This window comes from Oncorhynchus clarkii, chromosome 28, assembly GCF_045791955.1.
Source record: "Oncorhynchus clarkii lewisi isolate Uvic-CL-2024 chromosome 28, UVic_Ocla_1.0, whole genome shotgun sequence".
NCBI lineage: Eukaryota > Metazoa > Chordata > Actinopteri > Salmoniformes > Salmonidae > Oncorhynchus > Oncorhynchus clarkii.
The window spans coordinates 28110418-28133068 of NC_092174.1; the positions used below are offsets into that span (position 1 = coordinate 28110418).

At 42.8% G+C, this 22651-nt stretch overlaps 1 protein-coding gene across 1 annotated transcript in view; it reads right to left on the reverse strand.

Moving 5' to 3' along the window:
* The window catches only part of LOC139386742 (adhesion G protein-coupled receptor L2-like), an 89226-nt gene that overhangs the window by 52750 nt on the left and 13825 nt on the right, over positions 1–22651 (reverse strand). The window contains exon 2 of the mRNA XM_071132563.1: positions 14533–14746. Coding sequence (XP_070988664.1) covers positions 14533–14608 — 76 coding nt within the window. The 5' untranslated portion in view covers positions 14609–14746. The remainder of the gene's footprint in view (positions 1–14532; positions 14747–22651) is intronic.

Here is a 22651-nt window from a genome sequence, read left to right on the forward strand (position 1 = left end):
GTGAGCCTTTTTCGGTACGCCTAAGAGCTTTGCACACATGGATTGTACAGTATTTGCATATTATTTTTGTAATTCTTCAAGCTCTGTCAAGTTGTTTGTTGATCATTGCTAAACAGCCATTTTCAAGTCTTGACATTTTCAAACTGATTTTAGTCATAACTAACAAGGCCACTGAGTGTATATGACCTTGTTATTGTCCTGCTGAAAGGTGAACTCCCAGTGTCTCCCAGTGTCCTCTAGGATTTTGCCTGTGCTTAGCTCTATTCCGTTTCTTTTAATCCTAAAAAAAACTCCATAGTACTTGCCGATGACAAGCATACCCATATCATGATGCAGCCACCACCATTCTTGAAAATATGAAGAATGGTACTCAATGATGTGTTGGATTTGACCCAAACATAACACTTTGAATTCAGGACAAAGTTAATTTCATCAAAAAAAATCAGTTTGACTTTAGTGCCTTATTGCAAACAGGATGGATGTTATGGAATATTATTTATTCTGAACAGGCTTCCTTCATTTCACTCATTTAGGTTAGTATTGTGGAGTAACTACAATGTTGTTGATCCAGCCTCAGTTTTCTCCTATCACAGCCATTAAACTCTGTAACTATTTTAAAGCCACCATAGGCCTCATGGTGAAATCCCTGAGCGGTTTCCTTCCTCTCTGGCAACTGATGATGCCTTCCTCCCCAGCAACTGAGGACGCTTGTATCTTTGTCGTGACTGGGTGTATTGATACACCATCCAAATTGTAATTAATAACTTCACCATGCTCAAAGGGATACCCAATGTCTGCTTTTTTATTTTATTTAATCCATTTGAAAACGTAGGCTGTAACACAAAATGATGGAAAAAGTCAACGGGTGTGAATACTTTCGGGGAGGCAGGTAGCCTAGTGGTTAGAGCGTTGGACTTGTAACCGAAAGGTTGCAAGATCAAATCCCCGAGCTGACAAGGTAAAAATCTGTCGTTCTGCCCCTGAACAAGGCAGTTAACCCATCAACCTAGGCCGTCATTGAAAATAAGAATTTGTTCTTAACTGACTTGCCTAGTTAAATAAAGGTAAATAAAAATACTTCTGCACTGTATGTTGGCACTACTTGAGCTTTAAAAAGCTTTAAAAAGTGAGTACACCTCAGCAATTTATAACTATTTTTACCAAAAAGATGTGTTCCAAACCTTTCTAGAACTATGCAACAATACTAGTTATTGTTAACGGCCATCTCATGACAAATATTTACCTTTGTCTTTTTAGGCAGAAATAGAAATGGAGGTTTTACTCCCAAAACTCCCTTCCTCTCCTCTCAGACAGAGGAGCCGCAAGAAAAAGGGGAGGGAAATACCAGAATGTTTGATCAGTCTGGGAAAAAAAGGCCAGTTTTTTGGGGGGTGGGCGATGCAGACGAACGGCGAGGGCTTTCACAAACAGACAGAGAACACAGCTAGGAGTTGGTTGACACTTGTCATCCTCCATTAAGGCCTCTTTGATTAGTCTTTGTTGTCGTGGAAACAGCAAACAGCTACATGCAAATGGCCTGTTCCCGCCCCAGGCTGGCCCCCATTGTTCTGGGCCCAGGCTTGACAGGGACACTTTCTCCACATGATGAAGGCGGGAGTAGCCCTTTAGGAATAGGAGTGGTCCCACCGCGGACACAGCATGAGTCCTTCAAAATTGCCTGTCTTTTTTGTCGTTTTATTCTTCAATATTACTGGTAGCCACATCTCTGGAAAAAAGAGGGGATCTTCCAAAGCCAGCATTCCTCGCCAACCGAGCTGGATGCCTCCATAATCCAATATCCGGAATTAAGAAAGGGGAGTTGGGGGAATCTAAAGCATATCTGAATACTTAACACGTGAGAACAAAGCGGTAACAAGGTTTCGCCTATTTTTTCCCTTTCTGTTCTCCTCAGTATTTCCAATCTGCTCAATGGAATGTATTGATTGCAGGTCAAGGAAATCATTTAAAAACAATAGACTAGAATAATTTTGAAATAAAACACATTGAAGAAAATAAATGGTGACTTCAAAAGGCAATTGCATTTATTAAATAAAACATAACTAGTCTCAAATTGTAAATATGTCCACGACATTCTAACGCTCAAGCCGAAAAGTATTATATTTTGTTAAGAGATCATACAAGTCTCTCTGTTTAAAACCCTCTGCATCACAAAATAAAATGAATTCTACTGCAACTGTCTGCTGTTTGACATGTTTGATACAATCTCACAAATACTATGTAACATGAAGACACACATTAAAACACATGGGAGTGAGGTGGGAGATGAGGAAGGAGACTTGGGGAGTTACAAAATAATAAAACATCTGCTTTAAAAACAGGCGGTTTAGACTTGACCACTTTACAACAGGCCCGCATTTCATTACAACCACCAAAACTGCCATAATATAAATCGACAAAAACATATGGCACCATCTCCATGACACTCACCCCCCCTTGTCTCTGTTCCACCTTGCTGGGAATCGTTTGTAAAGACAACGTCAGACAAGACCACAGAGCAAACCCCAAAGGCTAAACGCTGCTTCCCAGACAGACAACTGCTATCAAACACCCCCAGGTTCCGATATACTGTACCATAAGCATTCTAAAATAGAACTGTATAAGCCAGTCAGTTCATTTGTGGTGAGAGCCATGCTCTTAGTAATGCTTTTTCTCTCTTTAATATGGATCAAATACAATGGTGTTGGCCGTTCTCTCCAGTTCATCTCCTAGACCAGGGGTAGGCAACTAGATTCAGCCATGGGATGCATTTTGTCGTAGAGGATAGTTTGGGGGCAGGAACCAAATTATAATAATTAGTATACTGCACATTTACCAGAAATAAGCCCAAAAAGAGATTGTACTTGAAACTAACAATAATTTCATACCTTAATTACACTGAGAACAAGACCACGTCTATTTTTATTAGTATGAATACTGGGGAACAGATTTCTTAAACTAAACAAATGTTTTGCTGAATTCCTGGTGATTTTAGTCTTTTTTGACATAGGGGCTAAAAATAAATCACCTGCGGGTCAGTTTTCGCAGCAGGCCACCTGTTGCTGACCTCTATCCTAGACTGTGTTTTCTGTATAAAAAAATGTTTTATCAGAAAACCGTACAGGGGGAGAGCATTACATGGATAGCATTTTGATGAGTCTCCATCTGGAGAACTTAAGGGGAAGGATTTGTCATATCACGGGGCTAAAGCGTGATAGAGTCAGGTGTCTCTTACGGCAGGAGATAGTGTGTGTGTGTGTGTGTGTGTGTGTGTGGTAGATCCTGTCACGACAGACACTCAGGTGCCATCCCTCTTTTCTCTATCCTGCTCACAGCCATGGTGCAAGCCTCCTTTAAAGCCCAACCTAAAATGTGATGCAATAGTGACTGATGTTCCTATTGTCCTCATTTTTACAACAAACGCCATTTAGTAACCTGCATAACCTGTTTTGTTGTCTTCAAGTTAGCAATGAAAAAACATGACAGTTCGTGACCAGTTTTAAGGAGGTCATACCATGGAGCATTTAGCTATTTAATTTAGAATTTTAGGACCCCTGTATATATAAAAAAACATACAGTGCATTCAGAACGTATTCCGACCCATTGAATTTTTCCACATGTCAGAGCAAAAACCAAGCCATGAGGTTGGAGGAATTGTCCGTAGAGCTCCGAGTCAGGATTGTGTCGAGGCACAGATATGGGGGAAGATACCAAAACATTTATGCAGCATTGAAGGTCCCCAAGAACATAGTGACCTCCATCATTCTTAAATGGAAGAAGTTTGGAACCACCAAGATTCTTCCTAGAGCCGGCCGCCTGGCCAAACTGAGCAATCGTGGGAGAAGGGCCTTGGTCAGGGAGGTGACCAAGAACCCAATGGTCACTCAAAGAGCTCCATAGTTCCTCTGTGGAGAATGGAAAGAACCTTCCAGAAGGACAATCATCTCTGCAGCACTCCACCAATCAGGCTTTTTGGTAGAGTGTCCAGACGGAAGCCACTCCTCAGTAAAAGTCACATGACAACCCACTTGGAATTTGCCAAAAGGCACCTAAAGGACTCTCAGACCATGAGAAACAGGATTCTCTGATCTGATGAAAACAAGATTGAACTCTTTGGCCTGAATGCCAAGCGTCACATCTGGAGGAAACCTGGCACCATTTCAGCGGCAGGGACTGAGAGACTTGTCAGGATCGAGGGAAAGATGAGCGTAGCAAAGTACAGGGAGATCCTTGATGAAAATCTGCTCCAGAGTGCTCAGGACCTCAGAATGGGGAGAAGGTTTACCTTCCAACAGAACAACGACCTTAAGCACACAGCCAAGACAACGAAGGCGTGGCTTCAGGACAAGTCTCTGAATGTCCTTGCTTGGCCCAGCCAGAGCCCGGACTGGTACCCGATCGAACATCTCTGGAGGGACCTGAAAATAGCTGTGCAGCGACACTCCCCATCCAACCTGACAGAGCTTGAGAGGATCTGCAGAGAAGAATGGGAGAAACACCCCAAGCCTGTAGCATCATACCCAAGAAGACTCCAGGCTGTAATTAATGCCAAAGGTGCTTCAACAAAAGTACAGAGTAAAGGGTTTGAATACTTATGTAAATTTGATTCAAGTTTATTTATTTTTAATACATTTAATACATTTTTAATACATACATCAAAAATGACTAAAAACCTGTTTTTGCTTTGCATTAACGGGTTATTGTGTGAAGATTGGTGAGAGAAAAAAATACATTAATTTTAGAATAAGGCTGTAATGTAAAAAAAAAGTGGAATAAGGTCAAGTAGTCTGAATACTTTCTGAATGTCATTTAACCATACTGCTAATAGCCATAGAAAGGCATTGAATAACAAATTCATACAAAACAGATAGTCCAAAAATGAAATCTAAAAATAAGTTAGTTTTGAAGTGTCAATCCTATTTCTAAGAGATAGAAGATCAGGAAATTATTTCTCTCTATTTTTTTTTCTACACCTATTTAACCCCTTTTTTGGACACTGAACTACTTCCATATACATCCATACATTTTTTGGAACTGGTACCGGGCTACCTTTGAATGAGAATTGAGAGGCTTGTGGGCATCCAAAACCTCCGGCGTGTACGTGTTGGTGAGAGATTTACCTTTCGATGGTGTCGTCCAAACTTTTCGGACGCTATAGACAGAAGTCGGACGATCAGCGGTTCCGACTTCAGACGAGTCCCGTGACGCTGGTCGTAGAGCAAAACAGAGAACGCCATCGTGTTCATGAGGGTCATCTTCCCATAGAGGGATTTGTATCCCAAATGGTTTGGACGCTACAGACGTTTTGGTGAAAAGACTGATTTTTCAGGAAGTCTCCTGGCCTGACAAACACTGCTGTAGCTCTACCGCTTTCAACCACTGTGGATTATCTCTAGTTTAAAGAGACATTTTGATGGGGATTTTTTTAATTATTATGGCAATTATATTTACACACAGGCGCAGAAATCGACTCTAGGGGGTTAAATTAAGACACGTTAAAAGGAAGCCATCTAAGAACGAAGAGCGACATCCTTACATAGCTAATGCATATAATCCTCTCAGGGTCACCCATTAATATAGCTCATACTGACAGGGATGACACATGTTAAAAATATGTCTTTGAAAAACATCTGCTTCTGTCCATCTGTATCCAGACCAAACACCTGTTGGATTATTAGTGCTTGGCAAACCAAACACCTTAGTTTTAGTAAAGAAAAAGGAAATGGTTCCCTTTGCAAAGATAAGTGTCACAAGGTTTAAAATCACAGACTGTAGGGTTAAACTTTTTTTTTTAAATCACTCAAGGCTGTACTTCAGAGTTCAGATGAAAAACCTACACACACACGGGAGATCATCACGTTGACAGAATTAGTTCACTGTTGCAAGACGCAAAGAATATTGTTGCATGCTTTTTTTTGCACAGGAGTTGATGAAACACACAGAAAGAGGAGAATATGGAAGGAAAATCTCCCCTGTGTAGCAAGCTTGGCACTTTATCTCCCCTGAATTATTGTGCTGCATGCTTAAATGTTCTCAAAGCCCTATTCCTAACCCCTCACACTTAAACCCCAGCTGGGCTTTCTGCTTCAAGTCCCGGAACCAGTCAGCAGGTGCTTCCCTAAGGGGGGTCCCCTCCTCATCACATGGCCCTGCATGTGTGTATGTGTGTTTTGAGCCTGGCCCAGGAGGCTCCCTCAGTGCGGCACAGACAGAGTGTCAGGAGAAGTGGTGACTGGAACAGGGATTAAAAGTGGTTCTGAATAATGAGGCTGAAACAGTAGGGCTGACTGGTAACTAACCAGCACCAGGAGGCTACAGGGCTAGGAGAAGACACACACACACACACACACACACATTACACAAACAAAAACACAGCCGTGAAAGCCGTACATAATATATTCATGATAACAGATACTCTAGCATGTGTTAACTTGTCATTACAGTGAAGGTTACAGTGAAGGTTCAGTCACCTCCCGACATACAGTACAACCACGTCCCATTCACCTCCCGGCATACAGTACAACCACGTCCCATTCACCTCCCGGCATACAGTACAACCACGTCCCATTCACCTCCCGGCATACAGTACAACCACGTCCCATTCACCTCCCGGCATACAGTACAACCACGTCCCATTCACCTCCCGGCATACAGTACAACCACGTCCCATTCACCTCCCGGCATACAGTACAACCACGTCCCATTCACCTCCCGGCATACAGTACAACCACGTCCCATTCACCTCCCGGCATACAGTACAACCACGTCCCATTCACCTCCCGGCATACAGTACAACCACGTCCCATTCACCTCCCGGCATACAGTACAACCACGTCCCATTCACCTCCCGGCATACAGTACAACCACGTCCCATTCACCTCCCGGCATACAGTACAACCACGTCCCATTCACCTCCCGGCATACAGTACAACCATGTCCCATTCACCTCCCGACATACAGTACAAACATGTCCCATTCACCTCCCGACATACAGTACAACCATGTCCCATTCACCTCCCGACATACAGTACAACCATGTCTCATTCACCTCCCGACATACAGTACAACCATGTCCCATTCACCTCCCATGTCCCATTCACCTCCCGACATACAGTACAAACATGTCCCATTCACCTCCCGACATACAGTACAACCATGTCCCATTCACCTCCCGACATACAGTACAACCATGTCCCATTCACCTCCCGACATACAGTACAACCATGTCCCATTCACCTCCCGACATACAGTACAACCATGTCCCATTCACCTCCCATGTCCCATTCACCTCCCGGCATACAGTACAACCATGTTCCATTCACCTCCCGACATACAGGACAACCATGTCCCATTCACCTCCCGGCATACAGTACAACCATGTCCCATTCACCTCCCGGCATACAGTACAACCATGTCCCATTCACCTCCCGACATACAGTACAACCATGTTAGACATAAGAACCCCACATACAGTCATATTAGGTGTCCCTTGGTCAAGGAAGTGATTGACAGAATCCAGACACATTCCAATGCAGTAGCATCGGAACACTAACTGACCACTGATTGACTAGTGTGATGACTGGGATGACCTTGCCCCCTCCACCGGTCAATACGAGCAACAAGCAGCCTGGCCACTGATAAGAGATTGGCCAGATGGGGAGACCTTGGTGACAGACAGCTTCCTGGTTCCGTGCTTTCCTCCTCCTCTTGGATGAGGAGCCATTGTGGGCTGGCAGCCCTGCACACTCAACAGGGGAGTATGCTACAAGAACAGGTCAATACTGATAACGTACCAGGCAAACAAAAACGCTCTTTGTGCCTTGCTCTCGGTCTCTCTATTTCTCGGTCCCCTGATTCGCGGGACTTTTCCCCCTCTTACCACACATAATACATTTCCTGCACAACAGAAGGGTTTCTTATCTTGGGCTGTTTATACCTGCAAATCGTCCAACTGCCCGTTTGTTTGCAGGTGACCCACACAGAGGTTACATTTCATTCCTGGACAGAAAAGTGTGGTCATGCTCCATGGCACAGCCTCCCTAGCCTTGGTGTCTACTAATACAATGCTGCTACAAGCAGAGTGGTGTTCATTCACCATCAATAGTAGACAGACCTAGCAGACGGACAGAAGCACACAAAGAAAATGTGCTACTGCTGCTAAAACATGAATGGAAACAGCCCAGTGACAAACGAATAGTAATCAGTATGTATACTTACCTATCCTACACTGGTTAGAACAGATAAATGCACAACTGATAGAAATTCAGTCCACAAACATATGATCATATTTCACTTTAATGACTTCACACCTTTTTTATTTTTCCTTTGCCCATATCCTATTTTTGGAATAATCAACATCTGGGGGTGTAAATCATATTCAACGCTGCCCCAAAAAATAATCAACTCCTTTCAAAAACAACTGCAGCGTAAAAATGTGAATGTCAACAACAAATTCCTCTAAATAGGGATAATTTCTGGACAATTTTCACAGTCTCTATGGATACAATATAATTATAGTCTACTTTCCCTTTGATACCAGCAAGCTCCTTTCTTCCTATAACAAGAGAATATTCTTTTAGAAACAGGATGTTTTTCTGAACTAAACTCCCCCGGACACATTAAAGCTCAAAATCTATGTCAAGATGAAGGAGGAAATGTCTGACAATGCCCGTTTCAAATATTAAATAGCACAGGTAGAAATAGTCAGGGCGCAATAGGACTCTGATTGCATTGTTTGCATTGATCATTGCTATTCTTTGGTCTCACCTGTAATAACTGATTTTTTCTTATTTGTTGTCTAGTATTTGCTATACTTTGTGTAGATTGTTGATTCACTGTGACATACTCTTGGCTTGAATTAATCTCTATGTAAATATTACCATACGAACTGGAAATTATACTGTAATAAAATCTGACATTGCCATTACCTTCAATTGTCTTATTCTCAAGTCTCAACGCTGTTTTGCGAATATATAAAGACAACCTACGTGTTGTTACAGGCATACTCTGATCGTTTGATTTCACTTAAAAGCCTTATGTTTCCCCTCTGGATTAAATGCATTACTTTGTCATGACATCTGTAAGCCCTAGGAAGAAGTGACTCGTGAAAACCGACTCCAGGAGTTTACATTCAGGCAGGGGTTTTCAATTAAACTGAAACTCCTCTCGACCGTAGGGAACAATATTAGTAGGCCACCTCAATGATTTGAGCTTGGTTGTTTGAGACTGAGGAACCTCCGTTGACTCTAACTGTAGACCTCACGTCTGGAGTGGAAAAAGTGAGGCAGGGATCGGGTCCCATGTGTTAATATCCACCTGAGACGGTGAGGCTGTGAAGTGAGCTGGGTTGAGTCGCTGCCAGCAAACAAGATTTAGGGGCATGCTAAGCTAATTAAATCAACCTGTCAGGCGCCTTAGCTCCGACCCTATTAGATTGAGTGTCTGTTCATCATCGGGGCATATAACAGAGAGGTTTACAATCACATCTAAATACACAATAAAAGCAGACTAGGCTTCTCCTCTCCCAAAGGCCTGCGCTCTTAAATCGTCGTTGTACATACGGACAGATGGGAACATTCTTGTTGCTGCTTGTGATTTACCAAAGACCCAGGAAGACCCAAGAAATCACTCCTGCTCTTAACTTAGGGTTACCCCATCAAGGGTGATATTCTTGAATGAAATACAGATCCTATTCGATGTAGCTTCGTCTCATTTTAATTCCATGTTTTGGTGAAATAGTAGCTAGGTTTCCCCAGTTTCTGTCGTTTGAATCTTTGGTTATTATTATAATGGGAAATTCTAAGAGGTTACTTTCAAAAAGCCACTTTTCAGAAATATGAACACGGTGAGAAAGCATTGTGAGGTAAAGGATTGTTATATACTGTATGATGACTGTAGTTTAATAAACATATTAAGAATGTGATGGATAAGGATGTCTCTCAGCGACACCCCCATGCCTCTGTCACGGCCAGATGAAAAGTCCAAACAATAACACCAGACGTCCATTTGGGCCAGAATGCGCCATGAGAAAGCCATAAATCAGAGGGCGTCCTGTGTGGATGTTCACAACACTGAGAACGCAGTCTCATCAGTCATCTGTGAATCTAACAGGGCTCGACTGATAATTCATGATAGCCCTGTCATAGACCCGTACCGTTCAGATATGAATTATAAAAACACCAAACCAAGCATATCAGTCAGATGACAGACTGGACGTTTATAGCTGGAGGCCAGTGTGGAGAAACGAGACACAATGCTTTCTCTCCATTCATTCTGCTCTGACGACTGGAAATACCAGTGTGACACATGGGAGACCATTCCATCAATACACAGCCAAGCTTACTTATGGCTTGTTACCAATAATTTTGGTGAGTTGGGACTTATAGTTGACCCTTATAACCATCTGGATATAATAAAATTACTCAAGTATGGGAGTTGATAGAATAATATCATCACTTTCAGGCAAGATCTGCTATTGAAAGCAACAGTCTAATGCATGGGACATTGCAAATGATGTGCAAATAGTTTAGGTTAAAATGCTTCAGCCCTTCATATCTATTAAGGAGATACTTCAGGATTTTGGCAATGAAGCCCTTTATGTCCTTCCCCAGAGTCAGATGAACTCGTGGATTCCATTTTTATGTCTCTGTGTGAAGTTTGAAGGAAGTTGCTAACTAGCACAATTGCTAATTAGCGCAATGACTGGAAGTCTATGGTATCTGCTAGCAGATAGCTAGCAGATAGCATAGACTTCCAGTCATTGCATGAATGCTAGTTAGCATTGGCTCACGAAACCACCTCTAACTTCCTTCATACTGGACGCAGAGATGGTATCCACGAGTTCATCTGACTCTGGGGAAGTAGATAAAGGGCCTCAATGCCAAAATCCCCAAGTATCCCTTTAAGAGTGACTACATTTTGGCAATTTTCACTGACTGAAAAAGTTGGTATATAATTCAAACTATGAATAGGTGTCAGATGAGTAAACCATGTAAAAAATAATTAGATGACTGTCTGCTTCAGTCCTCAGAAACTTTTCGTAAAGGCTGGTATTTAAATAGACAAAACATTGACACCTTTTGTCTAGAGCATTTTAATATGCTTGACAAGTACACATAACAACTTGGTCTTGAAACAACATCTGAAATATATCGCCTGCAACATTCAAACACTTGTTGGGAACAAAGAAAAACAGTGTTTCCTAAGTTATACTTGATCCCCGTCTACACAGAGAGACGACACAGATAAAGATAAATGACTTCATCTGATTCATCTTCCTGTTTTAAACATGTTTGGATGTTTCGGTTGAGGGACCTATTGTACTCCTGGAATGAACAACACAACAAGGTCTACAAAATGTCTACACAAAATAAACCGCAGGATATAATCCCCCGAAATCTTGGCTTCTTTTCTTTTGAAGTTCATTATAACTACCATTGTGAGAGGTACTTGGCATGCAGGAGCATGTGCGCCCTGGCCCTACCTTTCTAGGGTTGGCTGCTTGTCTTGCTCTGAATCTAGTTGTCAACTTCTATCTTCATATCTACAGGCTGGGCGGTCTAAAACCACCCTTGACTAGCATGATACCCTCCCAGTTTGCTGCTCCATGAATGATTTTGCACTACATGACCAAAAACTATGTGAACACCTGCTCGTCGAACATGTCATTCCAAAATCATGGGCAGTAATATGGAGTTGGTCCCACCTTTGCTTCTAGAACAGCCTCCACTCTTCTGGGAAGACTTTCCACTAGATTTTGGAACATTGCAGCACAGACTTTCTTCCATTCAGCCACAAGAGCATTGTGAGGTCGGGCATTGATGTTGGGTGATTAGGCCTGGCTCGCAGTCAGCTTTCCAATTCATCCCAAAGGTATTCGATGGGGTTGAGGTCAGGGCTCTGTGCAGGCCAGTCAAGTTCTTCCAAACTGATCTCAGCAAACCACTTTTGTATGGACCTCTTTGTGCACAGGGGCATTGTTATGCTGAAACAGGAAAGGGTCTTCCCCAAACTGTTGCCACAAATGCAGAGGCACAGAATCGTCTAGAATGTCACTGTATGCTGTAGCATTAAGATCTCCCTTCACTAGAACTAAGAGGCCAAGCCCGAACGACAAAAAAAAAAGTCCCAGACCCCTATTTCTCCTCCACCAAACTTTACAGTTGGCACTATGCATTGGGGCATGTAGCGTTCTCCTGGCATCCGCCAAACCCAGATTTGTCCGTCAGACTGCCAATACGTGAAGCGTTATTCATCACTCCAGAGAACGAGTTTCCACTACTCCAGAGTCCAATGGCGGCAAGCTTCACACCACTCCAGCCAATGCTTGGCATTGCGCATGGTGATCTTTGGCTTGTGTGCAGCTGCTCAGCCATGGAGACCCATTTCATGAAGCTCCCGCCAAACAGTTATTGTGCTGGCGTTGCTTCCAGAGGCAGTCTGGAACTCGGTAGTGAGCGTTGCAACCAAGGACAGACCATTTTTAAGCACTAGGTGTCCTGTTCTGTGAGCTTGTGCGTTCTACCACTTTGCAGCTGAGCTGTTATTGTGAGTGAAAACGTTTAGGAGCAACAACAGCACTTACAGTTGACCGGGGCAGCTCTGTCACTGAGCTCTTCAGTAAGGCAATTCTACTGCCAATGTTTGTCTATGGAAGATTGCATACCTATGTGCTTGATGTTACACACCGGTGAGCAACGGGTGTGACTGAAATAGCCGAATCCACTCATTTGAAGGGGTGTCCATATACTTTTGCATATACAGTAGTGTACTTAGTCAGTATATAGCCAGTCAAGATCATTTGAAAAAGCAGTGCAAATACAGAACAGAAAACACATTAATAAAATATTTAAAAAATAATTGTGGATAAATAGAGGGAAACAGAGATACATTTTAATATAAATATAATATGCGCTGAACCATCATTTGATGATCTGATTATCTCTGCATCCAATTATATCCCTATTATGCTAATACGAATGGGACTGCCATTCATAATATATTTTCTCCCTTAACACTAAAACATCATTTTTATTCATAACTACTTGCCATATTAAGGTACAAAATATGTTGGGTGGTTTTAAGAAAACCCACCAAATTGCATTTTTTGCAAGCGTTAATCAACACCGATGGAATGAGGAGACAGAGTGTTTGTGCTGACTCCATTTCTCTTGTAACAAAAACCCAGCATGAGCATTCAATAACCCAGAGACGAGAGAGAAAAAATATTTTTCTGCTCAAGTATGTCATTAAGGATTTTCAAAGCAAGAGGAATGTTCATGGGTGTACATGATCACATCATGATACTAGGAAGTCATTATAAAGAGGGGGGCCTTTTTGTGGGACGGACATTCATGGAAATTAGGTTCATGATTCAAAATGTCATACACACACGGGGGGCGGGGGGGGGGGTGTAATGGTGAGTGGCATGTGGATGGATCTGACATTGGCTTTCGCTCTAAAAACAGACACATTCCTTCTTTGATGAATGGGCAAATATGTATTCATAGGCCTGAGAGCCCACGCCTTTGTCAAGTGAAACCCCAATCCTTGACTTTCTTTCTGCATACCAAAGCAGGAACTCCTCCCCAAAAAGAGAATCACCAGGACCGTTCAGCACAGACCATCTCCAAGCTCAAATCAGAGGCCCATTCTTCAAACGTTTCTGGAGGCACTATTTTCATTTCTTCTGGGAAAAAGACCCTGTGATTTATTTTGTGTGGTCTACAATTGCTATAAATCTACAAAGTGAGTGTCTCTCTTTCTGAATGTTACGCCTGGCTCGACTGTTCCATATCCATCTCTTTTTAGTTAATCACCTCACACAGTCAGATTTAAATATAAAACCAAACGACAAGTGAAATCTATGCAAGTGTGAAATAAAAACATGAGAAAAGAGAGAAATGTAATTTAAAAGAAACCCCGAGTTGTTATTCTTTGACGTTTGGCTGTAATCAATGTTTGGCACGCTAGCATGTGACTTGAGTACAATGAGAGTGAAACAGAGCAGACATGTAATGATTGTCATTAAGCAGACATACTAACCAACCGACATCAAAGCCTCTGATGGGTATAAGAGAGGGAGTAGTTTGGGGACAGAACTTGTAATTACAGTCAAATGTACTAATCTAAAGTAAGACAATGAAATGAAACTAAAAAAACTAATGAGATGACTTTGGGTAGCATAAAGAAAATAAAACCCTGCTAGTTCCTTCCAAAAGTCTTCTGTTTGGCAAAATGCCAGCTCCTTCAATTGAAGGTTCAAGATGCAGGTACTTAACGGAGTCAGCCAATCAACATAAAAAAAACTGTTTTCTGAAGCACAAAAGCCTGGGTGCACTGCACTCAAATATTCCGCTAGAAAACCCACTTCCAGTGTTATTGTCAACTTTTAAAGAGAAAAGTGAATTCACTATATAACAACAACTCTTCACTCCCATTAGAAGACGGGAAAATGAGCCAAATCAACACTTTCATGAACCACATTCGAAAAGCACATAGTATTCGACACAAGCGCAGACACACATAAGGACTTACCTTCTGAACAATGGAGATGAGTGAGGGTGAGCAGTAGACCATGGAGAACTAGACACCTCCATGCCGCAGGAGTCATCGTTGCTGAGTACTGAAGCCGCTTAAGATGCCTGCTAGCAAACCACTGTGGCTTTAGGATATAGAATAGAAGAAGAGGAGTCTGGGAGTAGTCAGCGATCCGTGGTTCTAGGAGAAGCCTCTCCAGTCATCTTGTCATCTGAAAATACAGAGAGAGGAAGAGGAGGGTGAGGAGGAGGAAAACTGTGTTTTACTGCTACCAGTCGAAACGTGGTCATCATCACAAAGGCTATGCCATCACAGCTGCCGTCTCTAAAGGTGGGATTGAAAAGATTGAGAGATACATTAACAGAAATATTAAAACAGTGCAAATGGTGAATAATCATGGTGAGACATAAGTATGCTGAAAATGTGTGATAACTAAGTCTCTGGATATATTGGATCTGCTAAAACAAACACAAAAATACATCAAACCAGTGAGATATTCAGCATGCAAAAGGATGGGTATGACAAACTCATTAGGGAACACCTGCTCTTTCACAGACAGACGGACCAGGTGAATCCAGGTGAAAGCTATGACCCCGTATTGATGTCACTTGTTAAATCTACCTCAAATCAGTGTAGATGAAGGGGAGGAGACTAGGAGGAGGTTAAATAAGGATTTTTAAGCCTTGAGAGAATTAAGACATGGATTATGTATGTGTGCCATTCAGAGGGTAAACGGACAAGAAAATATTTAAGTGCTTTTGAACTGGGTATGGTAGTAGGTGCCAGGCACAACGGCTTGTGTCAAGAACTGCAACGCTGCTGTTTTTTTGACGCTCAACTGTTTCACGTGTATCAAGAATGGCCCACAACCAAAAGGACATCCAGCCAACTGTGGGACGCATTGGAGTCAACATGGGCCAGCATCCCTGCGGAACGACACCTTGTAGAGTCCATGCCCCGACAAATTGAACCTGTCCTGAGGGCTCAATATTAGGAAGGTGTTCCTAGGGCTGTGGTGGTCACGAAATTTCACCAGCCGGTGATTGTCGAGCAAATAACTGTCAGTCTCATTGTAATTGACCGTTAATTAACAAACACATTAAGCATCTCTTGGCTTCCACACAGCCTACAAGCCATTAAAAAAATTATAATAAATCCATGTAATATAGCCTACACCTTCACAACAAATCTATTATTTATTTTAGACAGGTCTAAAGAAGCATGATATGACGAAAACAAAAGTATATTTCTGAAGAACAGAATAGCATACTCTAAGTTGTCTTTATGTTAGGTCCTGATCTGGCCATGGCAAATGGCTGTGGACTACACTAGTTCATTTAGCAGACAAGATTTGCTTATAATTACACTGCATTATTTTATATTTTATTGAACAAAGCTTTATAAAATATAAATATTTTCTCAAAATGATTTGAGGGAGTGCATACATGCAGCTATTCTGTGTTGAGCGGTTAACAAAGAAATAGGTTCTCCTATATGCTTAATTTAAAGGTATTAATGTCATTTTAGTTGTTCTACAAACACTGGGCTACATGTTTTGATTTTTAATACATTCTAAGACCGCATGATGCGACTAATGATGATATGAAAAAAGTTGCTTGAAAGGCATGAGCTCTGCTTAGTTTTTTGCACCGGCTGTACACACTTCATCAGTCTCTCTATATAATTCACAATGATAGGTGACAATATTAGCCTATCAGACTATTCTTGATTCAATCTTGTCTTTAAATACACTAAATAATATATGTGTGACATTTGTAATGATTTAGAATGGACCATTATCCTGCACCTGTATCGAAACAGGGGCAGCAGGAAAAAAATACATAACCTCATGCACTTAAATAGCGAATGGAGGACGCTATTCCAGTGTTTAATTTTCATGCCAGCCAGGTAGGCTATACTCCTGTTGTAAAGAGAAGCAATGTGTTTAATATTAGGAAAGTTGAGAAATAAATATAGTAGGCTTAGCCTATAGAAAGCTGATAGGATCCTCCTCTTTTTAGTAGTGGCCATCACTCTGTTTTCTCATGCAATTGCAGAACCTATAGAAATGTTGCGCAACATGAGCTCATGGGTTCTCATGAAGCGATGGATTACATTTGCATTGATGTCAGAGTGATTATAGGGACAATAGAGTGCTGAGTACCAGGCAGTTAAAAATGTCAGTAGGCTAGAAATGACCATCAGCAGCATCAGAACTTGAAGATTAATTACCGTGACTAAACGGTCATGTGGAATTTGACTGCCTTCATGACTCGTGACCGCCGGTGTGGCGGTAATACAATCACAGCCCTAGGTGTTCCTAATGTTTGGTATACTCAGTGTACTCAGTCTATCAAGTCTTAATATATGTTTATTTTTCACTTCTGACAGGAAATACTCTTGGGTAGAGGAGAGCATGACGGAGCACTCATCCCTGGGTTACAGGCTACATGTTTACACTGACTGCCTTCACACCGCATTCCTCCCTCAACTCACTACTACCCCCTTCCCTCCCTCCCCAGAGGTCTACTGCCTTATCCCCACAGGAGAGGACCCTGTTGCTCAGGCAACGCGCTCACAGACTCACACAGCAAACCATTAGAGACACAGCTCCTTTGTGAGGTACTTTTGTCTGCTTCCTCCTTATCTTGAGGGCAGCCACAAACTAGCGGGAGGAGGGCAGCCACAAACAGTCCACACGGCTTTGTCTGCCTCAGCTAAGGTTAGGCTCCACTCCCTAAAATGCTCTCAATGCACCAGATAGAGAGACTTGTTAGAACACAAGTCAAATACTCCGGATCGATGACATGTCAAATATACACGTTAGTACACAGACAGACACACACCTTGACTTGCACATAAACAAAACCAGCAAGAAGACATCCATCTAGTACAGATAACTTAACCTAGGCCATGATGTACCTATCTACACTATATATACATAAGTATGTGGACACCCCTTCAAATGAGTGGATTCGGCTATTTCAGCCACACCCGTTGCTGACAGGTGTATAAAATTGAGCACACAGCCATGCAATCTCCATCGACAAACATTGGCAGTAGAATGGCTTTGCTGAAGAGCTCAGTGACACCATCATAGGATGCCACCTTCCCAACAAGTCAGTTCGCAAAATGTATGCCCTGCTAGAGCTGCCCTGGTCGACTGTAAGTGCTGTTAAAGTGAAGTGGGAATGTCTAGGGGCAACAACGACTCAGCTGCAAAGTGACACACAAGCTAAAAATCATCTGCCCTCGCCTGTCCCAGTTCCAAACTGCCTCTGGAAGCATCGTCAGCACAAGAACTGTCATGAAATGGGTTTCTATGGCCGAGCAGCCGCACACATGCCTAAGATCACCATGCGGAATGACAAGAGTCGACTAGAGTGGTGTAAAGCTCAACCCCATTGGACTCTGGGGCAGTGGAAACCTGTTCTCTGGAGTGATGAATGACGCTTCACCATCTGTCAGTCCGACGGATGAATCTAGGTTTGGCGGATGCCAGGAGAACGCTACCTACCCCAATGCATAGTGCCAACTTTTTAGTTTGGTGGAGGAATAATGGTCTGGGGCTGTTTATTATGGTTTGTTCTATTCTTCTTAGTTCTAGTGAGGGGAAATCTTAAAGCTACAGCATAAAATTACATTCTAGACTATTCTGTGCTTCTAACTTTGTGGAGGTGGGGGTCCATACATAAGTGGTTTGTTGAGATCAGTGTGGAAGAACTTGACTGGCCAGCACAGTGCCCTGACCTCAACCCCATCGAACACCTTTGGGATGAATTGGAAAGCCGACTGGCGAGCCAGGCCTAATCGCCCAACATCAGTGCTCGACCTCACTAATGGTCTTGAGACTGAATGGAAGCAAGTCCCCGCAGCAATGTTCCAACTTCTAGCGGAAAGCCTTCCCAGAAGAGTAGAGGCTGTTATAGCAGCAACGAGGGGACCAACTCCATATTAATGCCCATGATTTTGGAATGAGATGTTCGACGAGCAGGTGTCCGCATACTTTTGGCCATATAGTGTATGTTTAACATCCAAAATGTGACCATGTCCATATAAACACCATGCCACCATCCACACAGTACACTGCATTTCACACTTTAAAGAGTGGAGGACACCAAAAGAGGATAATTCGCTTTTCTGTGTGTACTCCTCCTCTCCAGAGCCACTTGTCAACTTCCCTGATTATTTTATAATGAACCTAAATTTGAGCAGCGGAGCACTCTGCTCTGATCGCTCTCTGGACCCCACTAATGCCAAGCTAAGATATTTCTGGCAACGTGAAGGCACACACGCACAAAACATTGTTTTGGGAGCTTCTATCTGCATTGGCTTTCGGAGTCATAAGTTAAATCTCCACATTGGATTCATTTTTTAAAATGGCTCTATAGGTGGCTGGAAACCCCTATTTAAAACAGGCTAACTGAATGCAACTGCAAGTCCTCGCGGAGCAGAGTGCACAGTTTACAGGCCCAAAGGTCATTTATCTTGCTTTGAGGTCAAATGTACCACTAACTGTGGCGCCAAGCTAACACAAGCTAACACACACAAGGCTATGATAATTTATCAGTTAGAAGTTAGGTGGTGCATTCAGACTCGGATTGAAAGAGAATCATTAGACCACTAGATCAGACAAGAGCATAGCGGAGCAGCAGTAAAGCGCTACTTCGTCTCACAGCGGCCCAAAACAGAGTGAGCCTTGCTAATAATCCCTGATTCCCAGGTGTCTGAGGGCTGTGAGGCCTGGCCCCCTGGTTTTCCATTCAACACCCCCACCCCCGGCCACACTCTAGCGTTATACACATTCATCTTCCCCAAATATGAGTTGTAGGGGCAGGGGTGGGAGGGAGTGAGCCTGTAATGCCCTACCCCCTACCCACTAACCTCTCTGCCCTGCTCGGCTGGCTCAGCCGCTGTTCCCCACCAGACACCAGGGGGAGAGGGGCCTGGGGTTTCTTCCCTCTAGGCTCATCTGCCCCAGGGCCCCTTTCTACTCCTGCTCAGTACTACCCAGAGCCACCCGCACCGTCACCCCGCTGAGTAACATGTTCCCTTTCTCCTTTAAGCCGGCCGCTGCGCTCATCTCACCCCTCATCCCCCCATCCCTAAACAGCCGTTTTGTTTGCGGGGGTTTCTGGACTGGATTTGGTCAGACTTGAGATAAAAGGATTAGCCGATTAACATGAAGACGCTTTTCACGAGTGCTGACAGACGTATCATAATTTTACATCAGAGAAGGGGAGATTGTGGTGGGTGGTGGGGAGGAGGCCTCCTCTAGCAGAAAAGAGGTAAGTGAGGCATAGTTAACCCATCAGAGACCGTGTGTGTTTGTGGAGAAATTCTCTACAGCACAGCTCCTTAGAACAGCAAGGAACTCTAAACTAAATCATCTTCAAAAAGATGATTCTGAAAATTGGCTTTACAATTTGAATGGCGTCAGCAATTGTATATTGTAGTTTAACAACATGAATTGGGTTATTCAGAGTATTATAAAGATAGAAAAACAGAACAAGGTTGTCAACTATTTTTCTATCTTTTTTATTTTATTAGATAGAACCTTAACCTAAACTCTCAAATGATTCAGGTTCCTCGACCAGGAAGGAATATTCACATTGGGCTCCAATTCCACCATCGCCGTGGCAGCGGTTATAGTAATAATAGTGTACAGAACAAAGTTATGACTTACTGTCACCAGCTACATTAAATCTTATGGCTTGACGGTTTAATAATCCTGAAATCTTCTAGAATCATTTCAAGTTATTAACTCATCAGCTGCACTTTAAGTGCTAAACTTTCCCTTATAAGGAACAATGGATATTAATCGTCCCTTTACCTGCTTTCACTCTTTCTATTCACAGTATATCAACCCAGACACCAAGAACCCATCACAGGAGATGAAAAATGACATGTAAACATCCAGAACATCTCTTTCGGTTTCTCCACCCATAGACAGTGAGAATAGCCAGGAGACAAATGTATCATCAGTCCGGAGGATTGAAGAAGAAAAAACACCACATTGCAAACAAATGTTTCATATTTCAGAGGAATGACAGAAAAAAATAAGCAAACATTTAAAAGTGGAAGGCAAGCAATTAAAATAATATTAGAATAAATGGATGGAAAGAAACAGGCCACATGTCCTAACATGAAATACGAGGCTAATTGGTGCAGCAGCAGGCTGAAGGAATGTTAAGAGACAAAGCTTGTGGCTGCCTCTCTCAAGCTGGAGAGGCGACCGGAGAAAGAATAGACTAGAGAGAGAGAATGGGAGTCCAGGCTTTTGTAAGAAGGGAGGAACTGAATGGATGGGAGAGAAAGAGAGAGAGGAGAGGGAGAGAAGAATGGGAAGGGAGGAGAAAGAAAGGGGTGGGTCACTGGGAAGGATTGACAGCTTGTGAGTATGGCTTGACCTGCTGGGTTCACCCTCCAATATTTTCAACAGGCTTAACGAAGGACTAAATAAAGCCCCAGGAATGTTAATTTATTTTCAATTGTCAGTGCCAGGGACAGGGAGAGAAATAAAGAGTGCATATATACATATCAAGTGAGATTGGAACACAACTAGAGCAAGTAAGTAGTCATGGACTGGTGTAAGCTCAACGCTCCACGTTGAAATAAAGATGTGGGCCTAGCTGTGTGTTTTGTCTGTGTTCCAGTCTGAACCTCGCAGGCATAATGCTTTAGTTCTTCAGCCCTCTCTGACTAACTAATTTGGGGAACGGTTCACCCCACCCACCTACCCCCACACATGGCCTACATTCAGAACAAAAAGACCAACACGTGAGGGGGAATATCAAACATGAGAAGATGGTAAGAGGGGAGCAGGGAGTCTGGGTTAGGGTGTAGTTGGAATCTACAGGAACTGAGAAAACAAGTCCCCCAGATCCATTGCACACCAACACCTCAATAACACTTTGTCATGACCGACCCAGTCTGTCAGGGATCTCCTCTCCAACTCCTCTCTTAAGGGACATGATGTCACTTCCTTGGCTCCGTCAGTGGTGCAGACAGAGCACATGCCATGGCTGCCAGTGATGGAGACAGGCGCAAGTCAGGCATGGCAGTCAGGTGGGAGGAGGGTTCAGCACCGTGAAGCTGATAATATATTTTGGGATGGGGCATGAAGGAGGGAATGGGGCAAGCAAGAACCAGTAGCAAGCTGCATGGTATTCATAGGCTCAACGATGGTCGGTTGGTGCGTTTCAAGACTCTCTGCCAACAAAGATTGAAATTACACACACAGAGAGAGAGAGAGAGAGAGAGAGAGACAGAGAGACAGAGAGACAGAGAGACAGAGAGACAGAGAGACAGAGAGACAGAGAGACAGACAGAGACAGAGAGACAGAGACAGACAGAGAGAATGTATTGTGAAATTGAGAGGACGGAGTGAAGTAGTCTTCAGAAGATCGACTACAAAAGAGAAAACAACTAGGTCTGTCATTGAGGTTAGCAGAAAGCAGAAGAATGGAAATGAATAGGCAGAAATAGGAGTGAGAAATGGATGCAAGAAAGCCAGAGAGAAGTAGGAATTGTATTGAATGAGCAGAAACACATGTGGGAAGGGTTAAGTAAAAAGTCAGCCAATACTACCCTCATCATTTCAACCCTCACTACTGTGTTTATAAAACCCATCAGAATTAGTGGCCTAAATAGTAAGTTCAGAACCAATTTTGACATTACATTGTCTTATGTTATAGTGAAAAGTTCCTGTTCAAAACATTCCCCATCTTTAGTCTACAGCTTCTCAACAAGACCGATGTATAAAAGGTTACCTGGGCTAAATGAACCCAAATGTATTCTGAGTAATCTGTGAATTTAAAGAAGAAAAATAACAATCAGAGTCAAAAGAATCAGAATCAGTTTCAACTTAACCAATACACCCCTCTCGTTCCGAAGAAGACTCAGAATCAAACTTGGATGAATCAGAGTCAAAATAATCAGAAGGGGAAGAAGCTTTTAAATGTCAGTTTCATCAAGAAATACTACACCCTTCGCTCTCCCACTCCTCCCAGCTCAGTAACACTGCAGAGCTTGGCAGTGAAATGAATAAGCTGACCTTTACACAGTGAGTTAAACAGTGAGGGTCAGTTAGAGAACAGCACCCAGCATCTCATCC